Source organism: Neoarthrinium moseri, assembly GCF_022829205.1.
Source record: "Neoarthrinium moseri strain CBS 164.80 chromosome Unknown scaffold5_Wmoseri_CBS_16480, whole genome shotgun sequence".
NCBI lineage: Eukaryota > Fungi > Ascomycota > Sordariomycetes > Amphisphaeriales > Apiosporaceae > Neoarthrinium > Neoarthrinium moseri.
Genome location: NW_026055119.1, coordinates 1,102,292 through 1,115,512, shown reverse-complemented (window position 1 = coordinate 1,115,512; position 13,221 = coordinate 1,102,292). Strand labels below are relative to the sequence as shown.

The 13,221-nt window shown below is 52.6% G+C and overlaps 5 protein-coding genes across 5 annotated transcripts; 4 read left to right on the top strand and 1 right to left on the bottom strand.

The window, feature by feature from the left end:
• Positions 1 to 363: 363 nt before the first annotated feature.
• On the top strand, positions 364 to 1,595 carry JN550_002542 (uncharacterized protein; the record flags this gene model as incomplete). The annotated part of the gene is made up of 4 exons (XM_049313849.1): positions 364 to 483; positions 543 to 642; positions 707 to 1,033; positions 1,081 to 1,595. 4 exons carry the CDS (start codon positions 364 to 366, stop codon positions 1,593 to 1,595), a joined length of 1,062 nt encoding a protein of 353 aa, XP_049175833.1.
• A 456-nt stretch (positions 1,596 to 2,051) lies between these two features.
• On the bottom strand, positions 2,052 to 5,387 carry JN550_002541 (uncharacterized protein; the record flags this gene model as incomplete). Its single annotated transcript, XM_049313848.1, has 12 exons — positions 2,052 to 2,368; positions 2,417 to 2,459; positions 2,510 to 2,742; positions 2,796 to 2,887; positions 2,938 to 2,986; positions 3,043 to 3,136; positions 3,188 to 3,309; positions 3,360 to 3,852; positions 3,907 to 4,752; positions 4,804 to 4,982; positions 5,052 to 5,076; positions 5,277 to 5,387. The coding sequence occupies 12 exons, from the start codon at positions 5,385 to 5,387 to the stop codon at positions 2,052 to 2,054; spliced, it is 2,604 nt and encodes an 867-aa protein (XP_049175832.1).
• An 848-nt stretch (positions 5,388 to 6,235) lies between these two features.
• Positions 6,236 to 7,248, top strand: JN550_002540 (uncharacterized protein; the record flags this gene model as incomplete). The annotated part of the gene is made up of 2 exons (XM_049313847.1): positions 6,236 to 7,045; positions 7,105 to 7,248. The coding sequence occupies 2 exons, from the start codon at positions 6,236 to 6,238 to the stop codon at positions 7,246 to 7,248; spliced, it is 954 nt and encodes a 317-aa protein (XP_049175831.1).
• A 1,605-nt stretch (positions 7,249 to 8,853) lies between these two features.
• Positions 8,854 to 9,314, top strand: JN550_002539 (uncharacterized protein; the record flags this gene model as incomplete). Its single annotated transcript, XM_049313846.1, has 2 exons — positions 8,854 to 9,128; positions 9,188 to 9,314. The coding sequence occupies 2 exons, from the start codon at positions 8,854 to 8,856 to the stop codon at positions 9,312 to 9,314; spliced, it is 402 nt and encodes a 133-aa protein (XP_049175830.1).
• A 1,579-nt stretch (positions 9,315 to 10,893) lies between these two features.
• Positions 10,894 to 12,833, top strand: JN550_002538 (uncharacterized protein; the record flags this gene model as incomplete). Its single annotated transcript, XM_049313844.1, has 5 exons — positions 10,894 to 11,002; positions 11,136 to 11,947; positions 12,004 to 12,147; positions 12,198 to 12,577; positions 12,641 to 12,833. The coding sequence occupies 5 exons, from the start codon at positions 10,894 to 10,896 to the stop codon at positions 12,831 to 12,833; spliced, it is 1,638 nt and encodes a 545-aa protein (XP_049175829.1).
• Positions 12,834 to 13,221: the final 388 nt, after the last annotated feature.

Sequence of the window (13,221 nt, the reverse complement as noted above, 5' to 3'; positions counted from 1 at the left end):
ACTAGATCTGGTATTATTGCCAGCAAGATAAGTTTCTGCATTTGCGGGGTTGCATCCTCTCGACCCAGCTGACGATAGGCTCAACTCAGGCTGATATTAACCCCAGATTTCCCCCAAAGTCTCATGCGGTGCAGCTACCTCCGCTTAACGGCACACACAATAAGCTTAAACGTTTCTTCAACCCAAAAACGTCCTTAGTGGATCCTTCGATTATAAGACCGGGGTGCCGCGATTCTGGGAAAACCACGAATAAGCTCGTTCCATCCTGCTTTACTCTTCATCATTGCTGTATTTCCCCTATTCAAGTTAGCTAAGTGTCTTCACCATACAGAAATTTCAGAGTACACTTCTCGAACTGCAGATATGCGACATCCAGCGATCCTGTTCAGCGCTGTGGCGATTAGCATAGCTGGTAGTCAAGCGGTCCCAAAACCAGGGGCGGACGGCAAATACACAATCTCATCGTCCGGTATCAAAGCACAGGTATGGAGTAGAATAAACGTAGCAGCTCTAATTCTTCGTTGGTTACTGATGCAATAAAGTTTATACCTTATGGGGCAACTCTCACAAATCTTTTCGTCAAGGACAAAGCCGACAAAGACGTAGATGTGGTGCTAGGCTATGATGTGGTGGATTACTATGGTACTGTACCAATTTTACTTTTTCTTGTTGCTTGGTGCACGACGACCGCTAACAATGAGTCCAGCAAAGGACCCTGGCCATCCTGTTTACAACTCCATACCTGGTCGATATGTCAATAGGATTGGCCATGGGAAATACTCCATTGACAACGTTACGTATCATACTGAGCTGAATGATGGCAACAACACTCTTCACAGTGGGACCAACAACTGGTCTTACCGAACATGGAACGTAACAGCAGCGACTGATACATCAATAACGTTCTCCATCTCGGACGCATCAAACTCCTCCCTCAACATGCTGGGGCGAGTGGAGGCCAGGGTCACATACAGCGTTGACAACGGCTCATGGAGTATCAAGATGGATGCCACCTCTCCAGAAAGAAAAACACGTAAGCCACTCGGGAGTCTGCTGGATCCCTACAGCTAATTCGGGCAGCGTTGATGTTGACTCAACATACATATTTCAACTTGGATGCTTACAGAAACCCCGACACCGACAAGATATGGAACCACAGCCTCTATCTTCCTTACTCAAAACGCTACCTAGAAGCCGATGACGGCGCGTTGCCGACAGGGAACGTGCTTACGGCCGCACCAGGCAGCATAAACGACTTCGCAAGCCAGCCTAACTTTCTTCTTGGACACGCCAAAGACCAGCCAGGCTTCAGCGGCAACTGCGGTGCCGGTGGTGCTTGCGAGGGATACAACGGGTACTGGCCGATAGAGAACGCGCCAACAGATGCTGTGGTTGCAACCCTTGCGAGCTCCTTTTCGGGCATCAAGGCCGAGCTGCGAACGGATCAGGCTGGCCTCGTGGTCTACTCATGCAACTGGTTCGACGGCACTTCTGCTCTGAAGAAGACTCAGGGGTTGAGTGACAGGCACACAGTTGGCAGAAGCTCCTGCGTTGCCCTCGAAGCACAGGACTGGGTGGATGGCATTAACCAGTAAGCTTCTCAAGTTCCGGGCTCTTAGCCTACCTGCTAACGACAGTAAGCCCTGAATGGAATCGCACTAGTTCCCAAATTACAGGGCCAGGCCAGGCATACAGCTGGCGGAGCACTTGGACCTTTAGCAACCTATAGCGCGTTTGCGTGGAGTGGTAATGAGGCATCAATACTTAGTCAAATCGCTCTGTTGAAGCCAGCTCGTGGATCGTGGGCTATGATAAGAATGTGAAAGACTGTGAACATCAGTCTGTGCTCATCATCCCCTTGACACGACATATTAGGTGCTACATCAGAGGGTAGGCGACATCAGACAAGGAAAAAGCAGCAAGAGATGGGCTTTATAGAAGCTCTCTAGGACAAGACAAGTATATACAGGAAAGCATGATCGACGTCCAAACCTACTCACAAGCACTGTTCATGAAACCTTCATTAGCAGATATATCATCTTATGAGGGGTTTATCGACTTTCCTGCGAGTAATACGCATCCTTGACTGTGCAGGTCAGACCCTTGGCGCACTGGAAGCTACCTGACCAGGTGGAACCACCGCACTGAGCGAACTTGGCACCAGCAGTGGCCGGAGCTAAAGCCAAGATGCGCTCCGAGGCATGCTCCGAGGCGGTAACAATGTAGGAGGATGGATTGGTCGTAACATGGCCAGGGAAAATACTTGCGTCCACAACGAATAAGTTATCTGTTCCCCAAACCTTTGTGTTGGTGTCAACGACCGCCGAGCCACCACTGCGGCCGTCGTCGCTACCAATCTTGTTGGTTCCTAGAAGTTGTGAGTATCGGGGCCTGCAAGGTTACTACAACTACTTACCAATCCAGTGGTTTGCGCGGCGGTTTGAATAAGAGACTACCATCTGCACGGTTTGTCAGTATGCTGAGAGAAATAGGGGTGCATTCCCCTCACATCATTAACGAAATCCTCCACAGAGACACCTGCCGCAGGGTATTCCCAGGTCAGGTTCTTAACATTAGCCAGAGAGGCTTGGAGGTTCTTGATGCCCTGAATGACAGCCTGCACATCATTTTTGTCGTTCAAGTAGGGCAGTGTGGAGACGATAGTGCTCAAATCGGAAGTAATAGTCATACGGCCTCGAGACGTGGAGCCGCGGCCGAGATATTGACTCAGGGTCATTGAATCTAAACAATCAGTAAGGCGGCCATGGGGCTCCTTGAGAAGAGGATTTACTTACGGCCATTGTCAATCCCAGCACTTCCCTCAACTCGAGCGGTCCATTGAAGTTGCCGTACTACGCCATCAGCCCCTTTGATTTCGTCCCAAAACCTACAGATATCGGTTAGAGGTGGAGTAGAGGACTTTGGGGGTCAACGTACATGGGACCGATGTTGGGTGCGGCTTGCGCGAGGATACCCGACCGCTTCTCTATCATACTATAAGTCACCAGTCGCAGGCTATTCAAGAGGATGTCTTTGACTAACTCAAATAGGCAGATTCATCGTTGGGGTTCGGGTCATCCCATGCTTCGTAAAAGTCATAGAAGACTACGTCAGGATGAGAGATCACCGTATCAGTCTAGATAAATGCGGTTAGCTGTTGCCTCTTACACATCACAGTCGACCGTACATTCGTGTGATCATCAAGGTTGTACCCGACGGGCAAATTGATCCACTGGGTCTGGTTGATCATTGTTGGGCCGTCGCGTGAGCCTTGGACAACTTTGAGCTGGTCCGAGGGCCCAATACCACCTAACACAGTAAGGTCAGAAACACTCTTGTGCATCGAAATGGTAGCGTACTGCGGAGAAGAAGCTTGGCCGAGCCGAATGTGCCGGCTGAAAGGATAACTCTGCCAGTGACAGCCGTCACGTTTACGACACCAGCATAGCCCCCGTTCCTAAAAGCCTCGACTTCAACGCCGCTTATGTGACCGCCGTTGCGTACAACCCTCTTGACAGCAGTGTTCATCCAGAGGTCGAAGTTGGGGCGTTTATCAGCCGTGACGAGATACGTAGCCATTGGCCCTCCACGCTCCCCGTTGGAGAACATGTACGGCGTGTGCGAGAATGTGTGGTTTTTGGAATCGGGATCCTGGTTCGCAGTGATGTTCTTCCATCCAGCCGTGGCCAGTCCGCCGGAGAGGATATTGAAACCCTCTTGATAATACAATTTGCCGTCCATCGAAGGATGATCTGTACCGGGGATGCGAGAGAAGACCCTGTCTGCTGCTGCTTTCATATCGGCAGATTTCCAGCCATTTGGAAAGTTGTAGTCCCAATCCAACGCTTTGGGCTTAGCAACCCGTTAGTCAATATTCCTGCGGCTGGTGAGAAGGGGGTTACTGACTCTCCACCATAGCCCGGCATTGATTGCTGTTCCTCCACCGAGGACGCAGCCCGCCATCTGGTCAGTATCAGTACATGCAATTCCGTTTGAGTCGACCCAGATCTCGTTGCAAAGTCCCGGGACATCGAATCGGGTCAGATTGGTTCCATCTAGCCAATCGGGTTTGAGGGCACCGCCCCAGCGTCCTGAGGATGGTGGTCCCTTTTCGATGAGCAGAACCTTCTTGCCGGCCTCACTGAGCTTGTCAGCGATAGGTATTCCGCCAGCCCCCGCGCCGACGACAATGTAGTCATATGTAGCCGTAGGTATTGGGGCCGCTGTCACAGTGGCGGTGGCCGTTGCTGTGGTGCTTGTGGTTGTGGCCGTCGTCGTCGCACAGCTTCCGGTCACGGTCCTCGTGGCTGATGATACCCACTTGGTGTAGGATGGATTGGCAACGCCGCTCTCAAATCTAGCTCCGAAGATACCCTGGGTTTCATGCTGCACCATGCTGACTTGGGCAGGGCAGCTTGGGTTCGATGGCTGTGGCAGAGCCTGTGCCCATCCCATCACCCATCCGCCGCTGCTGGTCGAGATGCCTCCCGTGGATCCGTTCTGATCCCAGGACAAGCAGTTCTGACATCGGAAGACCAGCGTATAGTGGGTTTCGTTGACTGTGGAAGATATCTGGGTCAAACGAGCATCTCCCGTGTATGGTGCTGGCTCGACGTATCCAGTAGCCCACAAGAACGTGGTGTAGACCTCCTCCTCGTATGGCCAGGCCATCAGCAGCAAGCTGTTGGTCATGGAACCTCCGAAGGAAACGCCGCACCATCCCGTCAGAGCTGCACTGCTGGAAGCGCATTGCTAGGCCACGGGTCAGCAGGAGATTATCTTAGCTAATTCAGGGCTACCGACGAGATATCCAATGAATTCGTTCGAATCAGTCGACAGGCCAGTGGATGGTAAGACCATGCCAAACGTGAGCCCACCCGCCGAGCCGGCATTCGCGATTGGCCATGTGTCGAATGTGATGCCCGTCGTGGGATCCGTGTAGACTACAGGCGTTGGACTCTGCGCCAGGGCATGATGGATTTCTGGACCGGGTCAGCACACACCCAAGACGTTGTTCTACACCATGTAAGAATGAATATACCGAAACTCACTGCCAGAAGCAGCGTGGTCAGATACCTAAAGCCCATGGTATTAGTAGCCGAAGCCCTTGGCGACTCGATGTTCGGTGTGTTGAGATTTAGAGGGGCGCTCACCTGACCTTGAGAGACAACTGAGGGATATACTCAGAGATATACTCGTACTAGAGGAGGCGGCTCCCGAAGTTGCCGGAAGCTCAGAGGTTTCCAACGCGAAATTACAGGTGTGATGCTACTTACCATCCTAGGGATGATCTCCCCATAGGAGGGATTTCTCATCCCCGCAAATGACTGGTCCAGGACTGGGCTTGCTCGGTACCAGCCGAATGGGCCAACACACAGGACCAACATTGCGACTGAAATAGATTACGGAAGATGCGAACCGGGTTGCCAGACGGAAGCGGGCAGGGCGAACCGGGGCGCTGGAGCGTGGTCAGTGTGCGCCCTTGCCAAGCCGCAATAAACGCGGAACGAATGTGAAGACATTCAAGGAAGCTGAGGGAGGCTCGGCGCAAAACGTGTGTTCTCAGCTGCAGTCAACGCTCGGCCTTCATGGATGGAGGCTGCCGAATGCCCTGGTTCCGGCTGAACGGTCGACGAGCGGCTTCGGGAACATTGAGCGTGCATGCTGGCATATCAAGGCGACCGGTCATCGACATACAACGCGAGGCCTGGTTCGGGACCGCACGCTCGTTTGCAATGGGGGAACGCCCTTCGAGAACCAGAGTGTGCGATAACGGGCTTCGCTGACTTTCCGGATTTGGCCACGGAGAAGACGCCCTTGGGTGCCTCCGTCTGGGGACGGACCGAACCACGCGAAAAACAGCGGGGCTCTCTAGCAGCAACAGCGCCCGTGGGCTCCTCTTTTCGGAAAGTTGGGGACGGTGTTGCGGAAGCTTGTGGGGTGCAGGTGGTCTCGTCTAGCGCCTGTGGGCGGTAGTTGGCTGCGCTGGGGCCGGCCCAAGGTGCCTGGGTGCATAATGTAAGGAGGTGAGGCTTCGAGATTGGGAGTTGGAGAGGGCAAACCCCTGCTCCCTGCTGGATCACTGGGCACGCACACCCATGGATGGACGGATGGCAGCCAGATAGGTGCATTCGATGCAACTCGACGTCGGCATCAACCCCCCCTACAGGAGCCTGGAGGCTTGGCAGCTGTCCTGGGCCGCTCTCGCGTCACGATACCTGCCCACGTCAACAACATGTCGAACGCCGCGATGCCGTCGGTGGCACTGTCGCCAAGCGCTGCCACGGGCGACGATCCCCGGCAGTCAGCTGACCTGGCAGGAGGCTGCATGTCGCCGCACTATCCCCTCAACGACGAGCTCGAATTCGACCGCTACGAGCATCACGCCGTGGGGGCCCGCGATGTCATGGTCCACCGGATCATGGAGAATTACATGTTCCCCAAGAAGGTCAAACCCAAGATTATGCATCGGAGAATCGGCCAGGAGTTCAGCTTCGGCCCGATCAAAGCCCAGGATAGCACCCTTGGCCTAGACCTGCAGTGTGTCTGGAGAATGTTGGCAACTGAGTGGGACTTGACTGAACAGCCCAAGTTTCCGCACGATCACAAGTCCAAAGGACCGAGGACTACCCTTTGGAGGAACCGACGGGGATACCAGCTGTCGACTGATCCCTATGCTCTGCCGCAATTGCAGGACATGGTCCTCGGGCTTGTGCAGCGCCACTTCCTGGAACTGTCTGATCCGACGCTCAGAGCTGTCCTGAAGGGTCTGAAGCAGCATCACACGCCGTCGCCGACGCAGTCCACCCCGGGCTGGACTAGCACCATGCTTGACCACCTCAGGGGGTACCAGAAACACGCATTGGAACATCAGCGCTATGTCGTCTTCTCCGGTGGCACCCAGGCCCCTGTCAAGGGATCCAAGTCCGTGGCCGAGAATTTCTTTGTCAGTTTACCTCGCGATGACCTACTATACCGTGTCTATTCTCTCAAGTGGATATCCGTCTGGGGACGGCGCCCGATCCGCAACTACGAATTGCATAATGTAACTTGTGTCCGGAGAGGGAGGAGGCCACGGGCGAACACTGAACCACCGCCCGGGAGCTGGACTACGGCAAGTTTATTGAGGCCTGGCGCACAGGCGCAACTCCCAGAGTCGAACTATGTGATCATACATTTTCCCGTCCAGCGCCTATCGCAGCTGGACAAGGCGTCTCGGAGGAGAAGTCTCAGTCGTACACACATTAGGAGGATGTTCAGGACTCCACTGCGGCAGCTATCCCCCTCTGAAGGCCTCCAGCATCGTAACCACAGAGCTCACTCTTGCACCAACTGTGGGTCACATTCGCACACGTCCAAGTCGTGCAGGGCCTCATGTGGCAATTGTGGTAAGGAAGCTCACCAATCCCCCAAATGCCCCGTCCAGCTGTCCAACCGCTGCAAATGTCGGCGGTTTCCGGGACATGTTGCTGCGAACTGCACTGTCCGCTGTAGCCGCCGCTGTGGGAATCCATATGCGCCCAGCCATCACAAGCACTTCAACGCCATGACGTGCACCTCTCGCTGCTGTATGTGTGGCATCCGTGGCCACTCTGGTAAGGAGTGCCGGGTCAAGAGATGTCGCTGTGGCAAGCAGCATCTGACCCAAGATTGCCGATGGAAAGTTGAATGCCCTGCAAGAGGCTGTGTTCGATATCTTTGTAGCTTGCACTGCTCCGACTGCGGTAAGAAGAGAGGGAAAGGCATCATGTTTACTGGCGGCAGATGCGACGCATGCCTTAGCAATGGTCAGCCTGTCAGGCCCAAGGTTTAAAGCCTCCGTCGGAAAGCAACAGCGCCAGGTGTTTTCCATGGAAAGGCGACGAAATGCACACCGTGTTGGCTCCAGACCAAACGGACATGCAAGAAGGTGAGGACCTTGAACCGCCAGCATTGAATGTCACGATTGTAGCCCGCGTGCTGGAATGCGTGCGCGGGCTTGCAGAGATTGTGGAACAGTCCGTTACTAATCGTGTACTACGTAAGAGGCCATTTTTGCCAGGATATAGTAAACATCAATAAATGCTCAATCATGCTCGTGGCGGTCCGCCCATTGGCCACTCTTCTGACTCGCAACGTTACCGATTTCCTATGCGTCTCGGAGTGTTCCCACATGCTGATTCGAAAATTCAATGGTCTAACAGTAGCACAGAGGTCAACGGAATTGCAACACTAGACGTGACGTGACGGCGAGGCCATGCTAGACAGGCACGCGTTGATGGGGTGACAGGACCGAGCCGCGTTACCTGTCACCTCCGCAATAAGACTAGATCTATCAGGATCCCCATGCGCCTTTCACATTGAGAAGGTTTTCGCAATTATCACTATCGCTTTGGAAGGACTGCCTGCTCGCAATGCAGCACGGGACATGGCACGAGCGCAAGAAGGAATAGCTCTCAGGCCGACGGTAGGCGCAATTTCTAGAAGGAGGACACGGCACAAAATGCTCAAAGCTGCTCGGTCATTCGTAAGCTCTGATTCCTTCCTGCAGAGTGTATGTTCAGTCCTCCGGGTGATATGGCCTTAAAACCCATGAAAACCAGGTAGGATATGGAGCACTTCTGTTAAATCACAGCTTAGGAAGACCTCTCCTTCACGGAAACCGCCATGACATCCATGATGGCGATGGCGATGCCAATACCACCCTCGACAGAAGAATCAGCTATGGACATGACCGTGGCGGACACAAAGCAAGGTACCATGGGGCCTATGGTGATGACATTTTTCTTCTCCGACAGAACTTCATTATTTTCCAAAGAATGGACTCCACATACGCCGGCAGCCTACGCGGCAACGTGTGTATTCCTAGTGATCATGGCTTTCATGATGAGGTTCATGCTCGCATTGAAGCCCGTTCTTGAGGGCACAATATGGAAAGTTGAGAGTGATTCACATGGGATGCTCTTGTCCGGGGAGGACTGCAACGAGGACTTGGACCAGATCAAAGAGCAGTACCGCACTCGATCGACAGGCCATGGCTTCCAGCGGGTCATGTTACAGTTAAAGGGCCGTTGGGGCCGTTGGAGATTCGCAACAAGCGGTCCTAGAGCAGTGTTCGAGGTGCTATTGGCCGTGGTGGGATACTTACTGTAAGCAAATTGTCTTAGCCAGAGCTCCTTGAGAGATACTGACAAACGTGTAATTACAGGATGCTTGCTGTTATGACCATGAACGTGGGATACTTCCTATCAGTTATCGCGGGTGTCTTCTTGGGTACTTTTGCCCTAGGAGACCTGGCTACAACCAGCTCGTTATACCAAGAGCATCACTGTTGAGTCCAACCGAACGGGGATAACGGAACGTGCTAGCATTCTTCAAATTGAAATGCGTGCACTATGAGACATCGTAAACAGTAATTAGATATATCGAATCCGCTGAATCACATTAGTTCTGGGCGTTAGAGTTGACTGGAGCTCGTCATTCCTGGCTCTGCTCTTGTTGCCCGGGCCGAGCCGCCATGCGGAGAGGTGTGGCAAAGGGCTGATGACGTCCGGCTATCGCCACCTCGCTGGGGTGCATATGATTGAGAGTAAATTATAATAGCGCCATTGATCTGGCCTGTTAATTCAATTCATCTTTGTTCATGCAACCAGACACATTGTAGAAACCTCGCACAAGCTCCAGGATTATATCTGGGTGTGTTCTAACGTCAACGCCGCCCCTATGTGAACGCTAGGATGCCGGACCTTCCAGGGAGCTGTTATTGTCATGCCATAAAATATACTATTAGCCTTGAGGACCCCGAGTCAGAAGCCAGGACTAGCATCTGCCACTGTGGAAACTGCAAGAAATTCACTGGAGGTAACTACGGCATCACCACAAAGATTCCTCGAACAGCTTTCAGAGTCAATGAGGGTCAGGACCGCGTAAAGATACACGAAGCGGATAATGGTAGCGGCGTCAAGCTGCACAGGGAGTTCTGCGGAACCTGCGGTGGAGGTCTGCTTGAATACGGTGTAAGCTGAACTGCGACAGGGGGTTCTGATTGTTCGCTTACAGATTCCAGGCAAATGCAGGGGAATATATCTATGTATTCTATGGCACAATGGAGGATCATGCTCGAGGACAAGTGGAACCAAAAGGCGAGTTCTTCTGCAAGCTCCGAGACTCATGGATGCCGGAGATAGAAGGTGTGTCGCTCTTGTAGGACTGCTGCTCGAATCTGCTCCAATACTTATGATAAGCAGGGCTGTTTCATAAAGAACAGATCAAGGAATAGCAGTCTCAGCTGTAACTTCGGTGCCGATGGTGCTGCCTCAGGTATTTGGTATGCGCGCATCAACGAAACCGTGTATGGATAGTAGAGACGGCTGCTGCGGCGGAGTCATCTCTCTGCTTTGCATCGAGGGCTCTGCCAGCAAGATAACCCCGGCATGCGTGGGAATTGCTATGCAGGGATTTGGTGGTTAATGGTAAATGGTCAATGTAGCAGTCGCTTTACATCTTCTTCTTCCTCTTTCTGTTACAAGTCCAGGAGCGCTTATTCACGTTGGACTATGCACGGCTATGAATAACAATGTTTACACACTTGTGAGCAACGATGCAACCCCGCACGCCCCCCTCGCCCACGAAGCTGCTGACATCATCTGCCCGAAGAACGCAACATAGCAGGTCATTGGGGGTCTTGAGTACCTCAGTGGTCAAATATCGTCGTTGTCAAAGGAGCAGCAAGGAGCACGTGCAAGTAAATCTGCCTGTGGTAGGCCAATCAGGTTGACCAAGACGAAGTCTGAGCAGCCCGGCGTTCAAGCAATACGAACTAGTATAAATAAACACTGGCAACCTACCCATCGTATCTCTGCATACACTCCTCCCTTCACTTGGCACCTTGGTAGCTGAGTCCAAGTCTCTAAAATGCAGCTCGCTCAATTACCTGTCGCTCTGATCTTGGCTGTTGCCAAGGCTAGCCCAGCGTCCTCATTTGTAGGATCCGCAACTTCCGATGCCTACCCACCTGCGAGCAGTAAGTCGAGTAGCTACTTAACTCTAGATTCTCTGGGGTGTACCGCTATGCCTCTCTCTGTCTTTGGTCTACTATGCACTCTTACCTGATACCCTCTCGGCTCCTGCTATAACTGACGGCTACGTTCAACTAGCTTCTGCCGACCCAAAACTGTTCCCACCGGAGCCTGTAGTGGGGTTCCCTGGCATTACCCAGACTGGTGTTGAGCCTGCAGCCATTGCAACGGCAAAGTCCTACCCATACAACTCGGGGCCAGCCAATGCATTCCCTCTCGTTTCCTCAGAGCCACATGGTGAAGATGAAACTTCGACTTTCGACATAAAAAAGTATTGGGGCAATTTGTCTCCGTGGTATTCACTCTCCTCGGCCGATTACGGTCTGCCAGGCGCAAGCCCACGGCTGCCTGATGGTTGCGAGATTGTCCAGGTCCATCTGCTCTATCGCCATGGGGCCAGATACCCTACTGATGGTGCTGCACCAGCGACTTTCGCGCAGAAATTGCATAACGCTACCAAGGTCGGCTTCAGCCCTCGGGACGACTTGGAGTTCTTGTCGACTTGGACGTACAAGCTTGGCGCAGAGCTGCTGACACCATTTGGAAGAAGTCAGAACTTCCTCCTAGGCGTGGCATATCGTCAGCTGTATGGCGAGCTGCTCAACAATTTCACCGAACAGGGAACCATTCCCGTCTTTAGAACCCAGTCTCAAGATCGCATGGTCAAGACAGCAGAGAACTTTGCAGCCGGCTTCTTTGGCTTACCAGAGTATCTTAATCAGGTCAATATTGAGATCCTAGTTGAAACCCCAGGCGTGAACAATTCCGGTGCCCCTTATGAGGTCTGCCCCAATTCGAACGTCAATTCGAGAGGTGGCATCGGCTCAACAGCGTCTACGGCTTTTGCGCGAAATGCTTTCAACGCGACTCTTGCTCGCTTGAACTCGATGGTAAGGTCTACCAACATGACATGGCGGACTGTGATTTGCGAATTAATCGAATTCAGGTCACCGGCCTGGAATTCACCCCCACGGATGCCATCGCGATGCTTCAGCTCTGCTCGTACGAGACTCACGCACTGGGATACTCTGCATTCTGCAATCTCTTCACGCAGCAAGATTACCTGAACTACGAATACTACTATGATTTGGTATGTGTGTTTCCCATGTACCCTATGGGACGCCACTAATGTGTCTCTAGTCGTTCTATTACAACAATGGACCTGGCTCTCCCGTATCAGCTGCCCAAGGTAAAGGGTACTTACAAGAATTCGTCGGCCGTTTCACACATAGCTTCCCAAATGCCGCGTCAGCTCTGAACCAGACGTTCGATAATTCATCGACGTACTTCCCTCTGAACCAGTCCATCTACGCTGATGCCACCCACGAAGTTGTCGTACTCGACACCCTGATGGCATTCAACTTGACGGCTTTGTTCAAAGGTCCACCCTTGGCACTGGCCGAGAACCGGAAGCAGAATAACTTTGTGGCAAGCAAGATCGTGCCATTCGCAACACACTTCACCACCCAGGTGCTGGAGTGCTCAGCCTACTCCCCCACCAAGCAAATAAGGTTTCTGGTGTACGTGATGGCTGCAGCCCAAATCAGTCTCGCAGACGATGCATATGTGCTAACAAGGCCTAGAAACGACGCGGTTATCCCAATTGCCGACTCCTACGACGGATGCGATGATGATGCCGATGGGTTATGCTCATTCGACAATGTTGTGTCAGTTCTCCAAAAGCGCATCGACGAAATTGACTACAATTATGACTGCTTCGAGAACTATACAGCTTCGGCAGGCAATGACTACAACGGAAGAGCCCCAAGATCGTAGCCCGTGGGGCCCAAAGACTGCGATGACTGTTACAGATGGAGCGACGGTTCATTTAAGCTTAATACTTATTCCATGTGACACATCCACCATGTGTTGTTTGATGATGACCACCCTACTAAAGCAAAAGGGATAGAGAAAAGAAACCAAAGGATTCCGACTGGACAGTGTCGAACTCGCGTTCACGTTGTTGGGAAGACGGTCCAGTCGCTGAGTGATCCTTCGTGGATAAAAAACGTTCGGTAGTAATGCTTCTCGCTGTGACATAGTAACGGTTAGCTTAACTTGGGGAAATTGCAGTGACTAAAGCGGCACTAGAGCCGCTCACATTCAGGGGTTGCTGGTGTGAATTAAGCAGTGCCATTAGGACTGATGGGGTTAGGTGCTGAGC